The sequence below is a fragment of the Falco peregrinus genome, chromosome 5 (genome assembly GCF_023634155.1).
Source record: "Falco peregrinus isolate bFalPer1 chromosome 5, bFalPer1.pri, whole genome shotgun sequence".
Taxonomy (NCBI): domain Eukaryota; kingdom Metazoa; phylum Chordata; class Aves; order Falconiformes; family Falconidae; genus Falco; species Falco peregrinus.
In genome coordinates this window covers 80,931,200-80,954,172 of record NC_073725.1, presented here as the reverse complement: position 1 = coordinate 80,954,172, position 22,973 = coordinate 80,931,200, and the positions used below count along the sequence as shown (strand labels likewise).

Sequence of the window (22,973 nt, the reverse complement as noted above, 5' to 3'; positions counted from 1 at the left end):
GGGTTTCCCATTTCTACAGGTTTTTGTGGGTTTTGTTTTGGTTTGTTCATTTTTTTCTTAATAAGAGTAGCTAAGCTTGACAGATCAGGGAGCAGAATTTCTTGCTTCTTGTTTTCTGGTTAACAGCTATAATCTGTTAGAAGTCAGTATTTCTTAGCCCAGGCAGTAGGATATAACTAATTGAACAGGTCAGCTATGGATGTGGGATGTAATGGGTATAAACCTAGAAAATCAAGAAATAAAATAGTAGCAAGTCATTCACTATCATGAGGAATGGGGCCAAATTGCTGATCTTGATTTTTACCTTATATGGTGAAACTACAGTTATATTGAGGCTAGTTGTGTGGTTCTGTTCTGTGTTCTAGTCTGTGTGCTGGTTCTGTTGTGCTGGCCAAATGCTATGTACTGACTTTGTAGCTGCTTTGAGACCAGAGGAGGATAAGAAGTACAGGGATGCCATCAGGAATCAGAGACCTGTGGGAGCAGCATCTCAGAGCATCTCAAATTCAAGCATCAGGGAGCTTGGTGAGGCTTCAGACAGCATTTAATCCAGGTACATCTGAGTCTACCTCTTTGAGTAGCTCTGTTAGTATTTGTTGGTACTGATTGGTGTGTAATTGTACATGAAGAACTTCTTAAAGAGGATTATTTACCTTTTTTTTGTGAAGGAGCTTAGACTGAAGGTTAAATGTCAATATAGAAACTCCTGTTCTGTATAATTTATTATGACTGACACTTTGGACATTCTTTAAGTATCACTTCTATCACACCATTGCAGGTGTGGCCTGGTTATGCTCAAACCACTAGTGTTATTTACATTGTCCAAACAAAGTAGCTTTTGGTTCTCTATGACTGGTTTGCACACCCAGTGGAATAACTGGACTGGAGGAGTTCAAAGCTAAATCACAGATTTCTCAGGGACTGGGTAATAAGAAGAGAGCTCTAAGGGGTTCTTGTTTTAATTGTTTCAGCCCCAGGCAGTTGTAAGAAGCGTGCATGTAAACTTGAGTTTACTAAAGGTACATCATATCAGACTAACACAGTATCTTCCCTAACTTGACCAATTTTCTGAACAAAAGTTACGTCTAGCAGATTTCTTGCCTTAATTTCTCTAAAGCATTTGATATGCTGCTGGTTTGTGGAAAATTCCTAGTTATGTTCAAGAAGGAATACAGTTAATTGAAGTGGCTAAAGGGGTAATGAGTGGTGTTGAAAGAACATGCAGTGCAGTCATGTAAGTCGTGGACTTCCATAATTGAGTAAAAAGGGGAAAAAAGATTGCTTGATGAATAGTCCGTTGTAAAGCCTTTAATAACAGGGGCAGCATGAGACGGCGTCTTTTATACATCCATTGTTAAAGCTGGGGAGGGAGGGGCACAGCATGTTTTGACTCAAAGCTGGAAGTTGCACATCCATGCATACAGTGGTCTTGGGATATAAACTGTAAATCGAACCAGACAGTTTCCTGGTCTCTTAGCATCTTACATCTCAGGACTGCATACTGAACAAGGCAACTGTGGGGCTTCCCTAGATAGATGGCACTCGGCTGAAGCCTGATGATCTCCACAGCAGGGCTTACGGGGATTCTCTGAAGATGTCTGCAGTGGTGTTCAACAATTTTGTTGTGGGATTTGCTGCTGACATAGAGAAGTGTTCATGTGATTCTTTGTCCAAGATGTGGGTGGCCTCCAAGACCATCACGCACTGCTCGCTTGGGGCAACAACGTTTAAGAGACAAACCTCATTTTTTAATGCATTTAGTTTGGCCAAAGGCTGGGAACATCAAATGTCAGGAAGTCACTGTGTGAGGTCAGTGCCATATCTGCAGTAACTGTAAGAATGCTCACAGTGAGTTCTTTGTCTTCAGCAGCTGAACACATCCTGCACATTTGAGTAGGCTGTCAGACAGTAATGCTGTCTCTAGCTGTGAGCATAAAATATGCATCGGTAGAACAACTCTGCTTTATGCTCCTGAGCAGGATTTGTTCTTTCTTTTTACTGGAGCAGCATATTTGTGCCCATCCAGAAGTGTGGGTGAGCTGTTCTTCTGCCACTTCCAATGGCTGTGCATATCCTTGCTCACTGGCAGTTCCTCTTTTTTTGTTGTCTTACAAAGAAAATGGAGTTGCTTTTCATTTTCCTCATGCAAAAGGGACTTTTTTTTTTGTTTAAAGAAATGTTTCAGATTTTGAAAGTCTACAAAAGCTGGTAGAAGGTTACAGGAGGACTAGAGATGCTCAGGTGCAGTACAGAACTTCTATTGTACAGCTGCTGCGAGGACAGTTTCTTTTTGATGTTATTTTGAGGCAGAACTAAAGCTGACTAATGTGAGCCATCTTGGCAGGGGTTAATGGCAGGCAGAGGCCAAAGTATACAGCTTATACAAATCTGTTATCATAGTGATTCTCAATGAACTCTGGTCCTGTTGACAGAGGAAAAAGAACTTGGATCTGACAGGGAGGCTGTGAGATGCTGCATTTTCAAAACAAGGAGTGGGGAAGATGGCAGGATCTTCACCGTGCCTTCGGGTTTTGGGGCTCCCTTCTGAACCATAAGCTAAGCACATCACTGGGTCTTGTAATATCTAGTGGGATGAAATCCTTCCCCTCAAAGTAGCGAGGGCTCCTTCTAGCTCCTGTGATAACCAAGGGCCTGATCCTGATTTTCTCCTCCAGAGGAGAGTGTTATCTTTCAGTGAGGAGGAGCAGAGGGTATCCATCTGTGTGTGTAGGCCTACAGGGATGTTATCTGCTCCTTGATCAGCATCTTACCTTTTGTGCTTTTCTCCTGCAATCAGTGCTGGGGATGCTCTGGCCCTGATTCTGCAGAGCTGCTCTGAGTCAGAGATTAAGGGTAACGATGGTGCTTGGAGGTGAGTGACACGGCCAGATGGTGTGTCCTTCTGAGCAGTGGGGCTTTTTCTGATGCTCTGACAGCATCTGAAGCAGGACCTCCGCACCGTCTGTAGGCAACTGCACTGGCTCAGGAGGAGAAAAATCTAGCAAAGCAAAGCAAACAGGCAACAGCAGGTCTTGTCTCATGAAGCAAGAAGGATGGTTATGGAAATTCAATGCAGCTCTGAAGATCTGTGGCCTGTCAGAAACAGCTCTAGAAAGCTGCCAGGGCAGCAAGGCACGTCTGTGATGCCAAGGTGGCATAGGGCTGGCTGTGCCAGTACATGTTTCAGCGTCTTGCTGCCGCAGCTAGGCTAGGCAAAAATCTAATCCCCGTGGCTGTGATGAATGTGGTGATGCTGACACAAGCTGAATGGACTTATGCCTTGAGTTATGTAAAATGGAACGCATAAGGTTGTTTGGCAGAGAGCTAAATCATTGTCTGAGATGATAAATATTGCAGATAGAAGAAATACCAGATCTAATGGGCTTGATCTTTGTCTGGAGTAAATCTGTGTGGCTCACTTCAGCATAATAGAGCTAGGCTTGCTACAAATTGTCTGAGCGTATGCCATACAATTCCTATGCTGGGGATGACACAGACCGTATGCTTGTATTTTTTCTTAGTGTTTTAGGGGTTATTTAATTTATGCAGTCCCTTTTGTCTGCCTCGTTTCTTGACTTTATGGAAGATATAATTTCAAATGGTGTGCCAGTCACTTTTTTTGTCGCTAGCTTCAGAGTTGTGGCATGTCACTTGCATTGAATTCTGTATGTATTTTACGCTTGGGGAACTTAAAGGGATAAGTCAACAATATTAGCCACTTCAGAGGAGGAATATGTGTGATAAGGGAGGAGGCTGCTTAAAGGTACCATTTTTCTGTTGTTAATTCCATTTCCCCAGAGTGGCTGAGATGAAAAATCTGAATAGATTTAGGAGAGAGACAGTAGCTTTGCAGTTAAGTTCTGCTACTCTGGGAGTACAACTTCTGTTGAAGAAAGCTTGTTACGCTCCTGTTTAGAGTTGGGGGGCTGATTTAATGTTGAGTAAAGTGAAATAACAGTTAATTGGAACAGGTTAAGTGGGTAACAGGTCTCCAGAACAACTCGACTGTGTTGGCAGGAAAATGCCATTTGTTGTCATTAGATGCTTTTGACAAATGCAGCCTCCTGTTCACATCAGGTGTTTTTGAGAAGTACCACCTGATACTGCAGTCTTACAGAGCAGAACCCAAACCTAAGCAGGTCAGGGGATGGTACTTCTGTGTCCAGTGATACACCGTATGGCAGCAGCATCATTTCATTGTGTTAAAATGCAAATTAATACACCTATGCTGATAGTAAAAAAGATAATTTTTTTGGTGCTAAATATCTTTTGTTTCACAAATTAAGGCCATGGCACTGCCTTTACTTGTGCTTGTTCTTAACTGGAAGTAAGTGATGTTCTGATGGAAGCCCAGGAATCATGCAGTGTTGCTTGGAAGGGAGCTCTGGGGGTCATCTTGTCCAGCCTTCCGCTGTGTTCTACCAAGCTGTCGTGGGTTTCTGTCAAGTTTGTGGTTTGAGGGCATCTGTATAGTCAAAGGCTGCTCACTGTGTATGCAAACGCCTAAAACATCTAGTGGAGTGAAAAGCATTTGCTTATAGGAGCAACAGACATGCAGTGCCAAGGCAGATGACTCAATCACGTTGATCTTTGTTGCTGTCTCTGGATTAAAGTAAATTTCCTCTTTAAACAGTAGCCTGTGTCTAATTTAAAACTGTGTCTCATCTTGCTGATAAATTGTTTTCTCCCTTCTGTGGGGGAAGAGACATGCTCCAGGGATGGCACCCACTTCTTGGGAAGGAGAACACGTGCAACTTGCTTTCCCAGGACTCGTGCCTAAACGCTGAAACACAGCAGGGCCTCTGCTCTCTGGATCTGTCATCCCGAGTCTCCCCATGCCAACGGCTGTGGATCCGGAGGCAGGCACTGCAGACCCCTGCTGTCCTCTCTGGAGTGATGCTGTCATATTTAACAAACGTCTTATCTCTACTAGCCCGTGGCATTCCTATGAGAAAGGGGCTTTGCTTTAGGGCTGGGTTAAGAGAAGGCTACTGGGTGCAAGTCTACTAGAGGTGTAAGTTTATGCTTAGGCTTAAGTCCGAGACCAGCAGGGATAATTTGATACTCCAGGCTAAATTTGTCCTGAGACTTTAGCAACTTGCCTGTGGCCACAGAACAAGTCTGTGGCAGAAATACACTGGAAATAAAATTTTAAAGGAGTTGAACTGCTCAGATGCCTGTACTAACCATAGAGCGCTCCTGGTATCTTGTGAAAATGTGCAGACTTTCCTACTTTTAAGTGGTTTTTATCCAGCAAAAGAACAGCAGCAGGACTTAAAATCACTGGTGAGATTGTTCTGCAAGTACAACTTAATGGCTCAATTCCACCATGACCTGGAAAGCTAACTGCTAGTGATGGATGAGGAGCTGTCTTCCACATCTCATCTTGTCAGCCCTCACTGTTCTGATTTTGGCAGAAAAATGCATTTTACTTGAAGGCTTCTAAGGTGGCTGAAATGTTGTGATTTTTTTTTTTTTCATGTAACAACTGTCTGCTTTTCAATTCTTCCCACCCAAATATCACAGCAATACTTGCTATGAGAAATAATTATATCTTAATTTTAAGTGACTCAAGTGCTATTGTTTACACAAAATGTGAGAATGTAGCAAGACATCATGCATATGTTTAAAGGGATAATGCAGGAGGGATCAGTTCTCAGGCAGCTGAGCCTTGCAAAGAAAGATGACAGGTACATGTGTTTATAGACAGACTCCAGAGCTGGCTGTATTTGCTTGTCATTTGTCATAAACGCAGAGACTTGCAGCACAAAGTGCTGGTACAGCATAAGCTGGAACGTGTGCTCCTCTCCAACAGATGTGGCATGAATCCTAATGCTTGCTGGATGTTCCAGGTTGGTGACAAGCAAGAGGATTTATCCTGGTAAACTGGTATGAGTTAACCTGAAGCCTTCCCATGGAAAAATCCCAAATGGAGCAGGCAAAGTATGGCAAGCCACCTGGACCGACCTGATATTTGCTTGGATGGTTTGCAGAAGTGTTGAGTAACACTTCTGAAGCTTACTTGAAGCGACTGCTTTGAAGTGACCGATTGAGTGACCTGATAGTTCACTGTTTCTTTCCAACTGACTCATTATTCTCTTTTGACTGGGTTGTCAAACAGAAGTAACTCGCCACTCAGTGGTGACAGCCCTGTGTCTTGTTTTTGGTGACTTTCCTATTAACAAGAAAATCTGTGGTTATATTTCCCCCCTTTTTATCTTCCCTGCACATACCAAAATACATGTAATACTTAACACAGCCTTTGTTTTAAGAAGCTATGTTACAATACGACTGCCATATGTCATCTCATACCGAGTACTTATTCCAAGCTGTGCTGGAGTGAGTTAAGAACAACTTACTCTAATACAGTTGTCTTTCAGATTTACTGAAAAAAACCCAGACATTTCACTTACAAAGTCTTATTGTCACAGCCAAGAGAAACTAAGAGAACAAATTATGTATGTGAACTGCATGTGTTAGATATGAAAATGGAGCGTAAAGCCAAAAGAAGTTTACAGAGATTTCCTAGAGAGTATTTGTCCACGTTGTAAAACCAATGATAAATTTTGCTGCATCTGGCAATTATACCACCCTCTGGTCTTATTTGGTTCAACCTGTTTGTCTTGGGTAACACTTACTCGTTCTTGAGTTATCCCACATACCAAGATATTAATCTGCTTCTCATGCAAACAGTCAACAATCTGAAACTGCTAACACATGGTCGTGGGCTTGATTCAGTAGCTGGTTTTGTTTGCTTTCTTTTGTTGGTTTTTTTTGGTTTTGTTTTGTTTTTGGGGTTTTTTTTGTTAAGGATAAAGAATCCAAAGTGAATCAAGTCCATTTGGTCTCTGTAGCTGGACCCATGCCCCTGCTTCTTGCCCCTTTGTTTAGAAGACTTCCATGCTATGAAGTTTCAGAAGTCATAGCCACCACCCATCAGTATTTGCCTTAAATCAAGGAACTTCTTAAATGGATTTTAGGTGTTTCATTTTGCTTTGCTTTGCTGGGCATGTCAGGTCTGGTTTTTCTGTGAGCATTGCTTTACTTGGCTTCTAAAATAATTTTGTAAGGTGTTGCTGATTCGAATCATTGGGCGAGTCCAGTTGTGCCCTTGATCCAGCAGTGCTCTGCTGCAGGGGTTTACAGAAAGAATCAAACTCTTGTGCTGAAGGTAACCAAGTACAAGTATTACCATGACAATTTATTTTGGTTATTGATGGGTGGGTGAAAGTATCTATGCAAATGCACATCAGTGTGTGTCTTGCATTAATGCTGCGTGTCTCTGTTGAGCTGAGGAATGGATGATGTGCCTTCAGAGAGAGGGTTCACAGGGATAAGGGCTGCTATGGCCCCCTTGCAATCATCAGTGATGAGCTGTGCTCAGGTGTGGAGTTGCCCATGCCCTGGACAGGCCACAAGTGGACAGGCGGTGGCTGTTGGAGCCCTTTACGTTTAGGAGGGCTGGCAAAACCATTTCACTAGCCACGACTTCAAGTCCACTGGGTGCTCTCCGGTGGCTGTCCTGGGGTGGAGAGCGTGCATGGGCATATTTACACCTTTCCTGGACTCAAAGCCTTCCAGCCCTTCTTGGTGAGCTGGTGACAAATGGTGTGCTCACAGTGCAGAGCAGGAGCTGGTTTTCCGTGAAGCAGAGGAGAGGTGGTGTCACCCTGTTGCGAGGACCCACAACGTGACTGGAGGCCAGGAGAGGGCAACCTGGCTGCCATTGAGCTTTCACGTACCACTGGGCCCGATTCAGGTATGTTTTGACCAGGATGGTTTGCCTTTTGCTGATGGATTAAGATGGGCACTGAAATGAAGTTATGTTTGTTTCTACTTCTCCCCTCCAACCCCTTCTTTGATCAATGGACATGGTGTAAATGGACTTGGTGGCTGTTTGGGAGATAACCTGTTCTTGGTACAAATACCTGCCTTCAGTTGCCTTCTGCTATTTATTTAGTTATCTACTTGGGGAGCTGAATCAGTGTGGTAGCACATCTGCAGCTCTATGCACAGCATAAACTAGAAATGGCAGAGGATACTGGAGGCAAATGGTCTCTGAGAAACCCACTGGTTCAAAATTGCTTGTTCAAAGTGTTTGGTGAACAGCTTCAAGTAAGATAAATGTCCAGGAGTCCACGAATGATTCATTAAAACAAGGGAAATAAATCCAATGAAGCATTTGATCATCATGAATAATTCATTGGACTCTAATACATTTAGGAGTGATATTTAAAATATATTTCCTAAGCTTGTAATTCATAAACCTAACAAAAAAAGTACCTAGAAAGAGGGTGTATTATTTATTCCAGAGCCATATGCCGAAATTGTGTGAACTGAAATCTCTTAGAGAGTTCAGATGCAACCCTCAGTATTTCATACTTCTTAAACAACCAAAAATCTTCCCGCAGAGATAAGATCTTAATGCTCCCATCAGATCAGATCCCAGAAAAGCTGTAACCACAGTAGAGCAAAAGGTATGGAAATATAAAATGCGTAACTTTCAATATCAAAGTGCTTTCAGAGGGAGCTTGAAATTTGTTCAGCCTGAGGCATCTTTCCCCAAGCCTCTGTTATCTGTCACACCGTGGCAGCAGACAGAGCAGAGAGGTGGGAGGGAAATAACGGATTCATAGAGGACAATGTGGTGTCATTTAAAGAGCTGTGATCCGAGCAGAAGTCTTGTTTTGGATGAGTAATGGTTCCTTTTTATTTTTCAATTCAAGCTTTTCGTTCTTTGGCCACCCTGAATAGCCTTTTTTTACTGCTACCATGAGGACCAGTAATTTATTGTGAGGGTGGCTGGTGATGCCTGCGCACCGCAGTGCCACGGCTGTGGTCCCTGATTTGTGGTGCTGCAAAGGTGTCTGTTACACTTAATTTCTATGTGGTCTTTTGCTGCCTCGTGCTTTCTGCAACATTTATGTCCTCCTTTAATTTGAGCATGTTCTTTTCCATTCAGAGATGACCTGGATATAAACATCCCAGGGGCACTGGTGACCCTGCTGCTGGGGAGGGTGGGGGTTTGGGGTGCTGCAGCATGATCCCAGTGCTGATGAGAAGCCACCTCCAGGGAGCCAAAGGGGCCTTGTGCCAGTGGCATGGGAGATACCAATGGCTGCTGAGAAGGATGTCTCAGCATCTTGCTTGCTCTTCTGGAAAGTGCTCGTATGTCCCATCTGCAAAACCTCCTGCTTGCTTCTCTGAGCACTGTAAAAGCCCTGGGGGCTATTACACTTGTTTGCAGTAGCAGGACCTCAGCCAGGTCGTGGACATGTCCCCACCGCTGCTGCGATAGGGGAAAATACACCTTTTGCATTCACTGTTCTCCTCCCCCATTTGCAGGTACCACTTCAGAGACGGCAAAGGCAACAGGAGACAGAATGCATTCCTGGGGCTAAAGAAAGAAATAAAATGCAGCCCTGAAGCAGCTTGTTATCAGAGTGGTTTGGGCTGGAGCTCTGTCTCCCTTGGGTGAGCCTGTGTCGTTCCTCTTGTTTTGGTGTGTTTGCTTTGTATTTGTACCTGTGTGAGATCAGAAGGACGACTTGTATTTTACAGCTCCAGGGAGCAAATATGATGCCTTCTGTATCGTAAATTATAAGGTAGGACATGAAAGATGATCCCAGCTCCGTACCAAGTGTCTGGCACTGTAATAATAAGGAAACCTATGACACCAGATGTAAAAATAGCTGTCATTTAATGAGCTCCTCTGACTGGCCTTAAACAAAGACAGGTATATGCTGCACTTGCCGTCTCGTAAATGAAGTAATTGTGTTGCTTTGCATCGATCTGTGGAATGTTTAATCTTAGTTAAAGGGGCGCAGCCTGAGAAATTGGTGCAGAGGGATGCTGGGAAGAGATCAGGTTTAGCCTTCCTGGCAGGATTTCGGGCTCCAGCGCTGTAATGCTGGTCCCCTCACAGGGCAGCCAAGCAGGTAAAGAATTCCCCTTGAAGCAGGAAGGTCACATGAGTGAGGCTGATTTTTAGGCATGATTTAACAATTGCTTGTGCATACAGCTCCTGTACCAGGTACTGTGCTGCAAGGCTTTCATTTCAGCTGGTGATGAGCAGTGCCTGCAGCATCCCCCCAGCATCTTTCCACCCGCATTGGGTGGGCCAGAGCAGTGCAGGGGATGCTACCCTGTGTGGGCTGGCGTCGCTGGGATGGCACTTCCCGATGGAGATGGTGCTGGCTGGGGGTTGCTGCCAGGCTCCCAGTGTAGGTGTGGCGTGAAACCTCCCTGAAGTGAGCCTGAGGACCTCTGCTGCAGTCCTTCTGGGAAGACAGGGGTTAAAAACAGTGCTACTTCAGGCCCTTTTATCAGTCTGGATTGCTTTTCCTTCTCTACAGGCCACTTTCCTTTTAAGCCATTAGCCTTTCCCTTCTCTATCGTGATCGGAGGAGGTGAGGGTCTAGGACAAGGCTTCCCAGAGCTACTGCTGCCTTCCATCCGCACCGAACGTATGCTGCAAGCCAGAGCACCAGCTTTTTGCACCCTAATTGCCAAGTGCTGATAAGCTGGTTTCCCTGATCTCCCTCACTCAGGTTTCCCCCCATGCTGCTTTTTCCCTCCTTTTCCCTGGGTGGGTGATCCAGCCCAGGCTTACCAGGAGGAGTGTCAGCTGAGCCAGGATCATCTCATTATTTGAGGCTGTAAGCTGATAACAGAACTTGTTCCCTGTTGTGCGCTCAAGGACTAGTACAGCATGTAAACCTCCTCCGCTGCCCCGGGAGAGTTAGCAGGGCTTGTTGGCTGGAGCCTTTAGGTACAGCACTGGAAGCTATACATTAACAGGACTGTTGTCATTCAAACGTGGATCACATCAAATACTGACCTTAAAGAGCAGCTGCAAGACTTATGATCTCGACCCAGGGAGCTTTCATGTTTCCATTTTCAGTGGAAATGCTCCATTCATGGAAATACCTCAGAGTATTACTGCTGATTCCCCTTCCGTATGATGGTTGTACACTTGTGTTCCCCTGGCTGAAAGATGCTGCCTTTCCACGATGCGGTAGTTGGCTTTCTTCGCAATGCCAGCAACTTCAGCTTTCTGGAGGACGTGTGGCGGCAGCCCCCCATGCTCACTGCTTGTCAGACAGAACTCAGCATGCCAGCTGACACAAATGTAGATAGGCTGGAGGTTTTTGTTCCCTTTTCATTGCTTAGCTAGAAACATACAGGCACGGCTTCCTGAATACCTGTGTAATAGGCAAGTATAAATGTCCTGCTCACACAAATTTCTATGCAAAAAGAGCCCTTGAGGGTTTTCAAACAATATGGGACAAGCTGGAGATGAGCCAGCTGATGCTGGTACTGCTTGCCAGCATTGAGTCAGGGTATTTCTGTCTGCGACAAGGGTAGGTTTGGGCAAGAGATTGCTGTATGAGTTACTCAGGAAGCCATCCTTCTACAGCAAGGAAATCCTGTATCGGCCTATAGAGACCTGGTGGCTTATAGAGACCTGGTCTGCTTGCAGGCTTTCTGATTAAGAAGTGCTACACCCTGCTGATAGCTCGTGAGCAAACAGACTGGCAGAGGTGGCAAGAACATCCCACTTACTAAATAGAAAATATTTTAAGAGACAGTGTGTGGTAGCAGCCCTACCCCTGAACTCCTCCATGTCCACGTATGTGCTCTGGAGGTCTGGCTCTCCTCAGCCCTGGGCTGCCGAGTCTCCTCAGCTGGCTGTGGTAGCAAGACACCTCCTCCTGTTTTCCCATCCCTAAACGGGGACTCGGTCACCCGGCTGCTGTGACTGGCAGAGTCCACAATACAAAGTGGATTCATATCTGCCCGACTCTCTTGGTTCGTGTTGTGACTAACAGTGTTACCGAAATCTCGGAATGAAGAATTTATCGACACCAATGTGATGAAGATAAGCAGACATTTCTTTATTGACGGCCGGATGCGTGAGTGAGTCCTCTCATGATCAATGCACACCATGGCTCAAAATCATACACCTTATATAGAACTTATTCGTACATATTCATTAAGTGTTCGTGCATAATCATAGTATTTCCCGAAAATCATTAACATACTCTCCTCCCATATCCGATTCTGTGCAGTAAAGGTTAGAAAGGTCCAGAAATGGCTCTGGGGTACGATTTGGGTAGGTGGTATATGAGTCGGTGGTCGTGATCTCCCCCTGCCGGAATTACCTTTCACTTAAGGTAACTGTTTCTTGGCAGGTAATGACGAATTGCTTCACTCGACCCTCCCCAGTTCACATTAATTCTCATTTTGACATTTTAGTACGTTTTCCTAGGTTACATATAAACAATCATCTTGAATCTTAAGTCTGTTATCTAAGTTCTAAACATTCCTACTAGGTGATTCTGACCAATTCCTTCGGCCTTGATACGGGGTTATACAGAGGATTTCATAGCAGCTATTGCTGTACAAATACAAGTTTCATTAAAATATTTCTTATAACTCTATATTCCTATTAAAATAACTCTATAAAATCGAATGTGGTTAATTAATTCTAACTTATTAGCAAATCTGTAACAACAGTGTCCTGTAAAACCTGGGAGTCAGAGGAATGGCAGGTGAAGGATGCTTATTTTGAGCATGGCATCTCCCTTGCAGGACCACCCAGTGGGCTGGGGGAGGAGATGTACTAGCAGCTTTGCTTCCAGAGGAAATAATGAGAAGAGTAATGATTGGGGCACGAAGTCAAGTGACCAATCTTTCAGACTTGTATTTTTTTGCTACCAATTATTCTACTGTTCTGCTATAGGCTGTTCAATAGTGCATTATAATAAGTTGTAGGTATAACCCACTCGCTGTAGAAGAGCAGCTGTACATCCCTGGTGCATGAAGCGTTCCCCATGTTATTTCCTCCCGCGCCTGCAGTAGACTGTGTGCAGCTTTGGCTCGCCGGGGCAGATACTAGCCCGGGATAGCTGGTAGGAAGGCTAAGGTTTGATTTCTCATTGTGAAAGCACCAAACAAATGCCATCACCTGTGTGGGCTTTCTGCCACTTTCTTCTACCTACTCAGAGGGTGAGCTCGCTGGTGCAGACTGCTCTTCCTACATCTCAGACAGTGTCTGGCAAACTGCATTATTAACCGATCAGTTATCCCAATGTATGAAATACTGCTAACTGTGGAAAAACTTTAATGGATGCTGTATGCCCAAAACCAATTCCCTTTGCCTCTGCAAATCTCTAGAGATGTCGTGCAGATCGTATATACTGGGATATCTATTTTTAGCTCAGACTTGTATGTGAATAAGTATAACGTTATTCCTTATTTAGTGAACAGGATATCCTGGATATGGGACATTCTGAAGCAAGTGTTTAGATAACATCTATATTTAAACAATGGCTGATTTAAACAATGGTAGTAAAAATTGATGTTGTGAATTCTCTCTGGTCCTGATTTTGAGGTCATGGTTATTAGTGTACGACCTATTATTTTTCTGGAGTACGCAGTTGCTATTAAAAACCTCATAAACTTTTTTTTTTTTTAAGCTTTACACAGGAACAAGAAGACCACTGCTTAAGTGAAAAACGAGGAGGATCAGCATTATAAATTGCCAGCAGTGGAGTTTATAGATATTTTAATCCCAACAAATGAGCTGCTCCTTTTTTGGGAGACACAGAAGGAGGAAAACAAATCTGACAGCCACCACAGAAGCAGATGTATTGTATGTGGCTCAGCTCCTGGGAGGTGGTGGAAGACCATGCAGGAGAAGCAAGTTGCATCACGGCAACTTGTTCTCAAGGTCAACATGTTTTTGTTACTAGAAGTGACAAGAGGAGCGCAAGATTTGGTTTCTTTTCCTCTGTGATGGGTTGTAAAATGCAAAGTATGGATAAGCTGTGGTAATGTGGATGAACTGCATCCATTCCAAAGTAAATACAGCCCCTGCAGCACAATTTCAGTAGGGCTGGAATGATGGGTAATGAGGAATGATGCTTGTTGCTATTTGGTAATTCAAAGCAGTTTTGTGTTCATGAACACTTCAGTTCTGGTACAGCAGCCATCAAATGCCCTCAGCTTGTGCGAGCAGGCAGAGGGAGTGGTTCTTAAATTGGCTCTTTCCAAGTAAGGTCTGGATAGTAAAGCTGAGCACCTCTGTGAAGTCTCCCACCTCTGGCGTATTCAGCATTTTGCCCAGAGCCCCAGCCTGTGCTCAGGGAGTTGTGAAGCAGCAGCCAAGGACCTGGAAAAGATGCCATTGACCATCTTTTATCAGCCCCAGGCTCCACAGATCTCATCTTGCCACTGGCTGATGAGGTGAGAAAGGTCTGGCTGGTAATTTGAACAGCAGTAGTAAAAAATCAATGTTGTAGATTCACTCTGGTCCTGCTTTTGAGGTCACGGTTATTAGTGTACAACCTGTTATTCTGCAGCTTGAGTGAGCCTGCAGCAGCACCGTCTGGCACGTTTACAAGCAATGCCAAGCCAGTGTTTGCGCTGGCCGGTCTGGGGTGGCTGGTCGCACGCTTTCTGCCAGCCGGCCCCTGGGCTTGGTCCAGTGACAGGGGTGACATCTGCATTTTCTCCAGCCTGTGGGGCTCACGGCTGGCTGGGAGGCTGCAGCCGTTGCCCTGTATGCAGGTCCCACAGTGATAATCGCCATGCTGCTGAGCTCTAGGTCACCCCGTGGGCAGCAGCTGCCCGACAGCCACAAAGGGCCGTGCCAGCTCCTGCAGATGTAGCTGTCTGTCTCCTGAGCATGGACGCGCAGATAATCAAATCAACCCTGCATGAAAAGAGAGCACAGACTATCTTGAAAAATGGGTATGCCTGTAGCAAGACCTCAGGGCATGTGAAACATGTTGGGCTTGAGGGTGTAAAAAGGCATAGGCTAGTAAAAATTGAATGTATGGGCCAATGGGTTCATAGAGTTCAGCAGCATTTTTCAATAAACATCCTGAAGAATTGGTTTCGTACCAGCACAGCTGTGCTTTTTGAACATTTTTGGAGGTGCAGAACAAAGTGTTGCAGTGATGGGTCACAGGCAATAAGCAACATGATGAATGTTTTTGTCCTCTTACTCGGCTTTGTAAAGAAATACAGGAAAACATGGAACAGGGAGTGGGGAAGGAAGATGCTATTCTCATCCTGGTTTTCAAAAATATGGCTGTTGTGGAACAATATTTGAGTAGCAAGGTTGTGGCTTCAGCTGCCCCACAGCTGTCAGAAAACATGCTCTTGGTCCTGGGGTATGGAACCTTATGCTGGTTGAGATGTTACAGTATTGCCTACAGTTTCTTACCTTTACATCTGCTTTATTTTTAATTTAAATTAAATTTTTAATTTAAAATAAAAAAAACCCCAAACCCCAACCCTCCTGATTGTAACTCCAAAGGTCAGTGTTGGAGCGGTTAGGATGTATCTCTGTAGCTCTCACCCTGGTTTGGTTGCCTGTGAATTAATTCAGGCTGCTTGACTTTGGTTACCTGGTTTGACTTTGAGCGCAGCATCTTGGCTATAAAACACAAGCTTCTTTCTGTGAAGTATGATTTTTGTGTACTTGAAGTAATGTTTTGCTTCCTATAAAGACAAATTACATAATCAAACATTTTTACAGCTTTTCTCTTGCATGTGTTTCTCTGACCCATTCCTTGTTACAGCATTTTCAGCTTTCAGTCTCTCATATTCAGGAACTGCTCCTTCACCTTCATGGGGCCGCCCCATGACACTGTGCACATGTAGCATGTTGCAGTAGTAACTCAGATCACCTGAAATTAAACCACAACAGAAAGCTTACACAGATGCCCCTTAAACTTCAGCGATCTTCAGCTCAGTAAAACATTTATTAAACAAGCAGAAGCCGAGGATGATGATCCTGTCCCCGTCAACATCTGAGACAGAGCTAACATACTTCTAGCAAAATGCATGTTTAGAAATGAGCTCCAGTATCTATGCAGAAAGCAGTGGGGCAAATTCTAGAAAGTATGACAAGGGCAATACACAATCTAGCCCTACGGTCAAGAAATACAGTGACAGACAAATGCTACATACAGAGGTCTTGTCCTGAACAGCAAATGTGTCAGACTGCCTTGATGAGTGGATCTATGTGGTACTATGTGGCACAACTTTCCTTACCCTAAAACTGAAGTGCTGCCTTCGCATCTTTAGGTAATTGGCATCTCTGAAGAATTGCTGCAGCAGGAGCTTGGGATTCTTGTTTCCTAGGTTTAATCATCACTACCACTGTAGAGGCCTCTTCAAGATAAAGCTAGGTGGGACAAAGATGCACAGAGAAACACAGCTCAGCTACAGTGAGGATGGTACAACCCATGAGGGAGAGATGTATTATATGAGACGAGGAATTGCAGATCCTAAAATACTCTTTGTACCTGCAGTGCCCTGAAGAAGCAGTTTGGATGCAGGGTCAGTGACAAAGGAGCCCTGGTGATTTCTGTAGGGTTCACTGTGTTGCAGTGCTCAGCGCCACAGCAGTGCCCACAGGCTTCATGGCTGCAGCAACGCTTCTGTGCCCATCTTCTGACCCAAACGTTGGGCTCTGCCGCTGGCAGGCTAGCAATGGTGCCCGGGGTAGCTCATTGCGTGCATGCTGGTGGGTCCTCAGCCCTGCCAGGGGGCCGTGCCGAGGGCGATGCTGTGGCAGCCGCCGTTATCCGCAGCAGGCCGCTGGTTGCAGGGCGACGAGGCCAGGCGCCCCGGCGCAGCATGGTGGGTGAACGGCCGTGCCCGCACCATCCCCTGGGCACCGACGCTGTGACCGGGCGAGGCGGCCCTGTGGCGGGGCAGGCTCCGGCGCGGCGGGGAGCGGAGCTTGCGCCGGGGCCCGCGGGGCGGACAGCAGCGCACCCCGCCCGGCACGGGGGCACGAGTCACGTGTGGCACCGGAGCCCCGGTCCGGGGGCCCGGGGCTCTGCGGACGCTGCCCCAGGCGCGGCGGGGCCGGGCCGTTCACCAGGCGCGGCGGGCAGGGGCAGGGCCAGGGGCAGGGGCAGGGCAGGGCCAGGGGCAGGGGCAGGGCAGGGCCAGGGGCCAGGGCCAGGGCCAGGGGCAGGGGCAGGGCCAGGGGCAGGGGCAGGGCCAGGGGCAGGGGCAGGGGCAGGGGCAGGGGCAGGGCAGGGCAGGGCCAGGGGCAGGGGCAGGGGCAGGGCAGGGCCAGGGGCAGGGCAGGGGCAGGGCCAGGGGCCAGGGGCAGGGGCAGGGGCAGGGCAGGGCCAGGGGCGGGCTGGAGCGGGAGCAGGGGCAGGAGAGGGGGCGGGGGCGGGCGGCGCCGCTCCCCGCCCCGCGGGCGGCCCCGAGCCGGGCGGGCGGCCCCCGGGCGGATAACGCCCCCGGCCCCTCAGGCCGCGGCAGGGCCCGCCGCCTGCGGCATTTCCTCTGAGCTCACGGGGTGGCTGACGCGGCGCCGCTTCCCTCGGAAGGGGACGGCTCGCGGCGGAGCGGCGGCAGGCAGGCGGCAGGCGGGCGCGCGCGGCCAGCGGGGCGGGGGGCGGCGGCGCGGCCCGCGCTGGGGGCGGCCGGGGCGGAGGAGGGCGGGGGGGGCGGCGGCGGCGGGGGCGGGCGCTCCCCTCCCGCGGGGCCGGGCGGCGGCCACCCCCGCGGCCCGAGCCCCCGCCGCGCCGTGCCCGTCTACGCGCTCGACGCGCGGGTGGCGTGGCCGCTGGCGGCAGCGCTCTGCACCGCGCTCCTCTGCCTCTACCAGGCCCTGCGAGGCGGCGCGGCCGGGGAGGGCGCGGCGGAGGCCGGCTCGGTCCCCCTGCTGAAGGGCTCGGCGCTGCTGCTGCTGGGCTGCCTGCTGGCCCGCTGCTGCGGCGCGGCGGGCGGCGGAGCCAGGCCCGGCGGGGCCCGGGCGGCGGGAGCGCGGCGCGGCGCCCTGGAGAGCTTCTACGCGCGGCAGCTGCGGCTGTCGCCCCACGTGCTGGGCCACAGCAAGGCGCACGTCGGGCGCGTCGTGGCCGAGCTGGTGCGCGCCGCCAAGGCGCAGGGGCTGCAGCCCGGCCCGCTGGCCCTCAGCCTGCGCGGGGACTTCGTGCGCGTCGGCAGCGCCTACGAGCAGCACAAGGTGCGCAGCCCCGACTGCTTCGACGTGCTGGTGCCGCTGCGGCTGCCGCCCCACCTGGAGCCCCAGCCGCGCCGCGCCGGCCCCTGCGGCGCCTTCGTCTGCGGGCTGCGGGCACGGGCGGGCCGGCCGCGCCGCCAGCGGCCCCTCACCGAGGGCTTTTGCGTGGAGCTGCAGGGCCGCAGCCACCTCTCCGCGGGGCTGGTGCTGCGCTGGTTCCAGGGCCACCTGCAGCGCTGCCTGGGCGCGGTGCGGTACCGCCTGCAGGACCGCTGCCGCATCAGCCTCTCGGCCTGCCCCGGGCGGCCACCCACGCTGCACATCGTGCCCTGCTCCGACTACGTCTGCTGCCACATCTCCATGGCCGTGCGCCTCATCCCCGCCATCCCCCTGGGCGACGCGCTCTACCTCACTGCCCTGCCGCCCCAGGGCCCGCAGGCCGCGGAGGCCCTCTGGGGCCTCAACACCTCGCGGCAGGAGCAGCGGCTGCTGAGCTGGCTGAAGGAGCAGGCCCCGGCCACCTCCTGCCACCTCAAGTGCCTGCAGATCCTCAAGGGCCTGCGGGACCTCCGCGGGCAGGGCCTGGAGGAGCCCTTCTGCTCCCAGTGGGGCTGGGTGCTCTCCTCCTATATGCTGAAGACAGCCCTCTTCTCTCTGCTGCTGCGGGGACCCTTGGAGGCCTGGGATGAGCGGTTCCTGGTGGAGCGGCTGGAGGACCTGGTGCTGTACCTCAGGGACTGCCTGCGCAAGCAGGTGCTGATGCATTTCTTCCTGGGCAACACCGGCCTCCCCGAGGCCGTGCCGCTGCCCAGGTTCCTCAAGGAAGCTGCCCCCGTGAACTTGCTGGCTGCCTTCGATGGACCCACGCTGGACCTGGCTGCCTTCCAGCTGATCAACACCTGGATCCAGGCCCCGCACATCATCAGGATGTACAGCAGCCCCCGATACTTGCGACCCGTGCCCACCCCGTGCCGGCACGTCGCCGAGGCCAGGCAGGAGCCTGCAGCAGAGTGAGCCGCTGGGCGGGTGAGCCAGCGTGGCCCGCAGACCCTGCCGGGCATCCTGCGCTCCCAGCCTGCTGGGCCATCGACAGCCCATGTCTGCCTGAGGAAGGTGGGACCCATTTAAATACAGTTGTGTGGTTTTGTCCCTGGCCAGAGAAAACTGAACAAAATCCTGATTCTTGGTTGGTTTTTTTTTTAATCTCATTGGATGTTCATGGGAAAATTGTGAAGTTTCTGGGCACGTGCCTTAGTTGAGAAGCATTATGTTCAGCCGATTGTTTGCCAACCTAACTTTAACAGGCTCAAACTGACATCTCTGGAAATCCACGTTAATGTGTTGTCTTAGTGGCCAAATTGACCTTTTTTTGAGATTTGCTTTTTATGATACAAAATCAATTTGTGATTTAAAAATCCTTTAAGTTCAACACCCCCACACCCCACACCCCCGCAACGTACCAAGATGCTCTTAAAATGTGAAGAGCGCTAGAGCATGGGTGTGGATCACAGTTTGAAATGCTCAATGACGTTCTTTAAATTTCCTGTGTAATCAAATACATTGTGCTGAATAGAAATACGTGTATGTTAATGTAAGCTTGAGGGAAAAGGCAAAGCCTCTCCAATAACAGTATGAAGAATCTTAATTGCACGATTCTGTGTTCAAGTTAAGGTTATACTGAAGGTTTGAAATACAGATAAAAGGAAACAAATAGCACTTTATTTTCATAAAGACCTTCTTTTTAGGATAATTGGCTGCACTAAATATTGCTACGGAGGAGGCATTAGTATTTTATTAAAATGAAAGATGTTTAAATCATCCCAAGGAAAACAGTTTTTTAAGGAAATACTTTGAGTTTTGTTTGCGGGTTCTTGTTGACTTATTTTTTTCCGTCTCCAAGTACTATTTGGTTAGAACTTGCTTTACCTCAAGGACCGACAACAAAACTAAGAAGTTCTGTATTATTTTTTTGAACAAACCTGAAGCCAGTTCAGTTCTCAGTGCTGTAAGCTGACTGCTGCACCCTCTTGCTCTCTGGTAGGAGTTCAACGGGGTTTTGGATGACTACCTAACCAGTTGTCTGATCGTGGCAGTATTTTGACCAAATAACCTGATGGGATTTTCTAGTGCTGTGCTATAGCAAATCGTTATCTTATCGTGGGGAGGAGGAAGTGGAACATTTCAAGGTACTTCAAAATTATTTAGCACTGATTCATGGTACAGTGGCAGTCTTACAGTATGGATTCATCAGCCAGATAATTTCTACTTCTTGCCTGGTTGTGTCCCAGTTGCTGGAATAACCTGGCAAGGTGCAACGCATCCAGCTCTTCAAGTGTCCTTAGGTCCCAATGCAGGTACCTGCTGTACGGGAACCTGATGTGTGTCCCAGGGTGCCAGCAAATTCAGAATTTCAAATCCTTGCGTTATTGGGTCTCCTGCTCAAGTGTTTGACCTACTAGGACCCAAAATGCGTTGCTGAATTGCTGGCACTGAGGAAGCTGAGTGTGTGCCTTATTAGCCACTATACTGTGTCCTAGGTGAGCAGTCTGAAATGAATTAAAAATGACCAACTGTAACTTCTGGTAAGCCTTAGGATAACTTGAAGTTGCTAATGTACTCCTCCTCTCCCTGACGTACATAGAGATACCTGTGTGCTTTATTCAGAGTACTAGGCATCAGAGCACAAAACAAACATTTGCGAAATCTATGAAGCTTTATAAAAATCTATTTTTCTAAATGGAAACACTCCTTAGGCAGATGTTTGCCTACTTCTATTTTTTCAACTGCTCTTGCAGTTTTATTTTCAGGTAATTATAGCCTAGGTCACACCCGCAAGTTGGGTTATTTTTATAGATGAAGCGCTGTGCTTCTTTCTACAAATATAAATAGTGTATTTATAGGTAGTATCGATCAAATGTTCTTTGCACATGGTATTTAAGGCTAAGCGAGCTACCTTGGTGATTTGGGGTGGGTTTTTTTGGTAGTAGACCATGATACATACTGGTTTTGCAGACTCATGTTACTTGGTGTTTGCAGTAAGATGCCGTTCTGCAGTTGGTGCCATTGAATCTTTTGCCCAAAGAAAGAGCAGGTGACCGGCCCAGGGTATTGTGGCTGCCTGAACTTATGACCTAAAAATCCTTTAGCTGTTAATTCTGGCATCGTAACCACTTCAGTCAGCTGTTGGTTTGTTTACTTCACTGCATCCCTGTCTCTGAAAAGTGATCTTGTATCTGAAAAGGGATGCACATTCATTGTATATTTAGTATTGCTGCAATACATGGAAATCTGTAATGGACTTTTTAAGGACTTTCTCACTTAAATGTAGTACTATCAGGAAATGGATGACAAGGAGAGATGATGGAGAATATAAATAGTTTAGAAAACAAAGGTTGGGCTGAGGGGTGAGTGAGAATGATGGTAAACTCTCAGTGAAGATGCACTGCAAACAAGCCAAAAGACATGGGGGTAAAATTGGAGGAGAGCTGTTGAAAGCAAGGTGGATTGGAGGGTAGGGAAGAGAGATTTAAGTGGGTTTTGCTTTGCCAGTATATCCGAAGTGGTTGAATGCATCAGGGCTGAACGGTGAGGCAAAGCCTCAGTTTGTTAGTCATTTGGGCAGAGCTTCAGTGTGAGTTTTTGCTCAGCAAGGCATTTCTGAGTTCATGATGGCTGGTGATGGGAGAAAATACACACGTGTGCTTTAACCTTAGGCTTGGGCAAGCTTTCTTGAGGAGAGGGGGGCTTTCTGCCCATGAGGCAATGTGCATGCAGTTGGTGGGAGGTCTGAGAAAATCTCTTGGACTAGCCTGTGGCTTCGTTGTACAACTGAGATGTTAAGTATATTTTCTTTATCTGTTATAAAGCATGCATTCAGGAATACTATTGACAAAAGGAGCTGGTAAAAGTTGAGTTCTGTTATGGTATTCATCTTATTCCACAGCAAACGTGACAGCACTGGTACTTGAAGTGTGCTGGAGCTATTATAGGGCTTAATCTGCAAGGAGGTGTACAGAGAACTTGACCTACCTAAGTAATCCCGTGGGCCTTTTACCTTCTTCCCAAGCTATGGATACTGTACACAGAACAAGGTTATGAATAAGTGTTTGTTAGGGTTGTAGCTAAGGTATCATAGATGCAGCATGGTTGCCTCTGTGTGTGTATACTGAAACACAAACAGAAGAAAGAGTATGCTAAATAACACCATCATAGTTCTCTTTATCTGCAACCTAATTTCTCAAAGACTCTTTGCAAATGAAGTTGTTTTTACTGAACACTGGTTGGGAAGAGGAGTCACACCTGCAAGAGAATCAAGTTGTTTATTTACAGTACCAACATGCTTATATGTGACAATTTTGTACTGAAAAATGCTGTGTATTTCTCAAAGACGTCATTATTTCTTATCTGACCAAGTATCTTGAAAACATTCCTCTTGATTTTGAATCTCTGCAGAGTAATGTAAATTTTAAGTGTCTGTTTGCAATGGACATTTTTGGTACAACTATTTTTTGCTGGTTAATAATCAGACCAAAGATTAAACTAAAGTTCAGCTGCTATTGTTTTAATAAAAAAAAAAGTGTTTATCGGCTCAAAGTGTCAGCCCATTTTAGTGAAACGTTTATACATTCATTTCCTATTTAATATCAAAATACATTTGCACTTTTATTGTTTTCATAAAAAGTTGGTGGTTTTGTTTTAATATTTCACTGTAGTAATAAACAGCTGTTTTAAAGCATCTGTGCCTCAAGATTTAAATTCCTTATCTTTTTTTTCAGTAAAAGCTGCCTGCAGCCACAAAACTGATCAGCAGGTTTATGTGGTCTTTAGGAGGAGACTACTAAAGTGGCAAAACCATGGGAAAGCAGGAAGTCCACGCCTTGGGAGTTGTGCAGAGAGATACGGGAGGAAAGCCAGGAGAGAGACTAGAGCATGGCTGGCACCGTCTGTGGTGTTGCTGACTTTTGAA

At 47.4% G+C, this 22,973-nt stretch overlaps 1 protein-coding gene across 1 annotated transcript; it reads left to right on the top strand.

The window, feature by feature from the left end:
* The first annotated feature begins 2,859 nt into the window (after positions 1-2,859).
* On the top strand, positions 2,860-22,742 carry ITPRIPL2 (ITPRIP like 2). The gene is made up of 2 exons (XM_027780833.2): positions 2,860-2,872; positions 17,331-22,742. Exons 1-2 carry the CDS (start codon positions 2,860-2,862, stop codon positions 19,019-19,021), a joined length of 1,704 nt encoding a protein of 567 aa, XP_027636634.2. The 3' UTR covers positions 19,022-22,742.
* Positions 22,743-22,973: the final 231 nt, after the last annotated feature.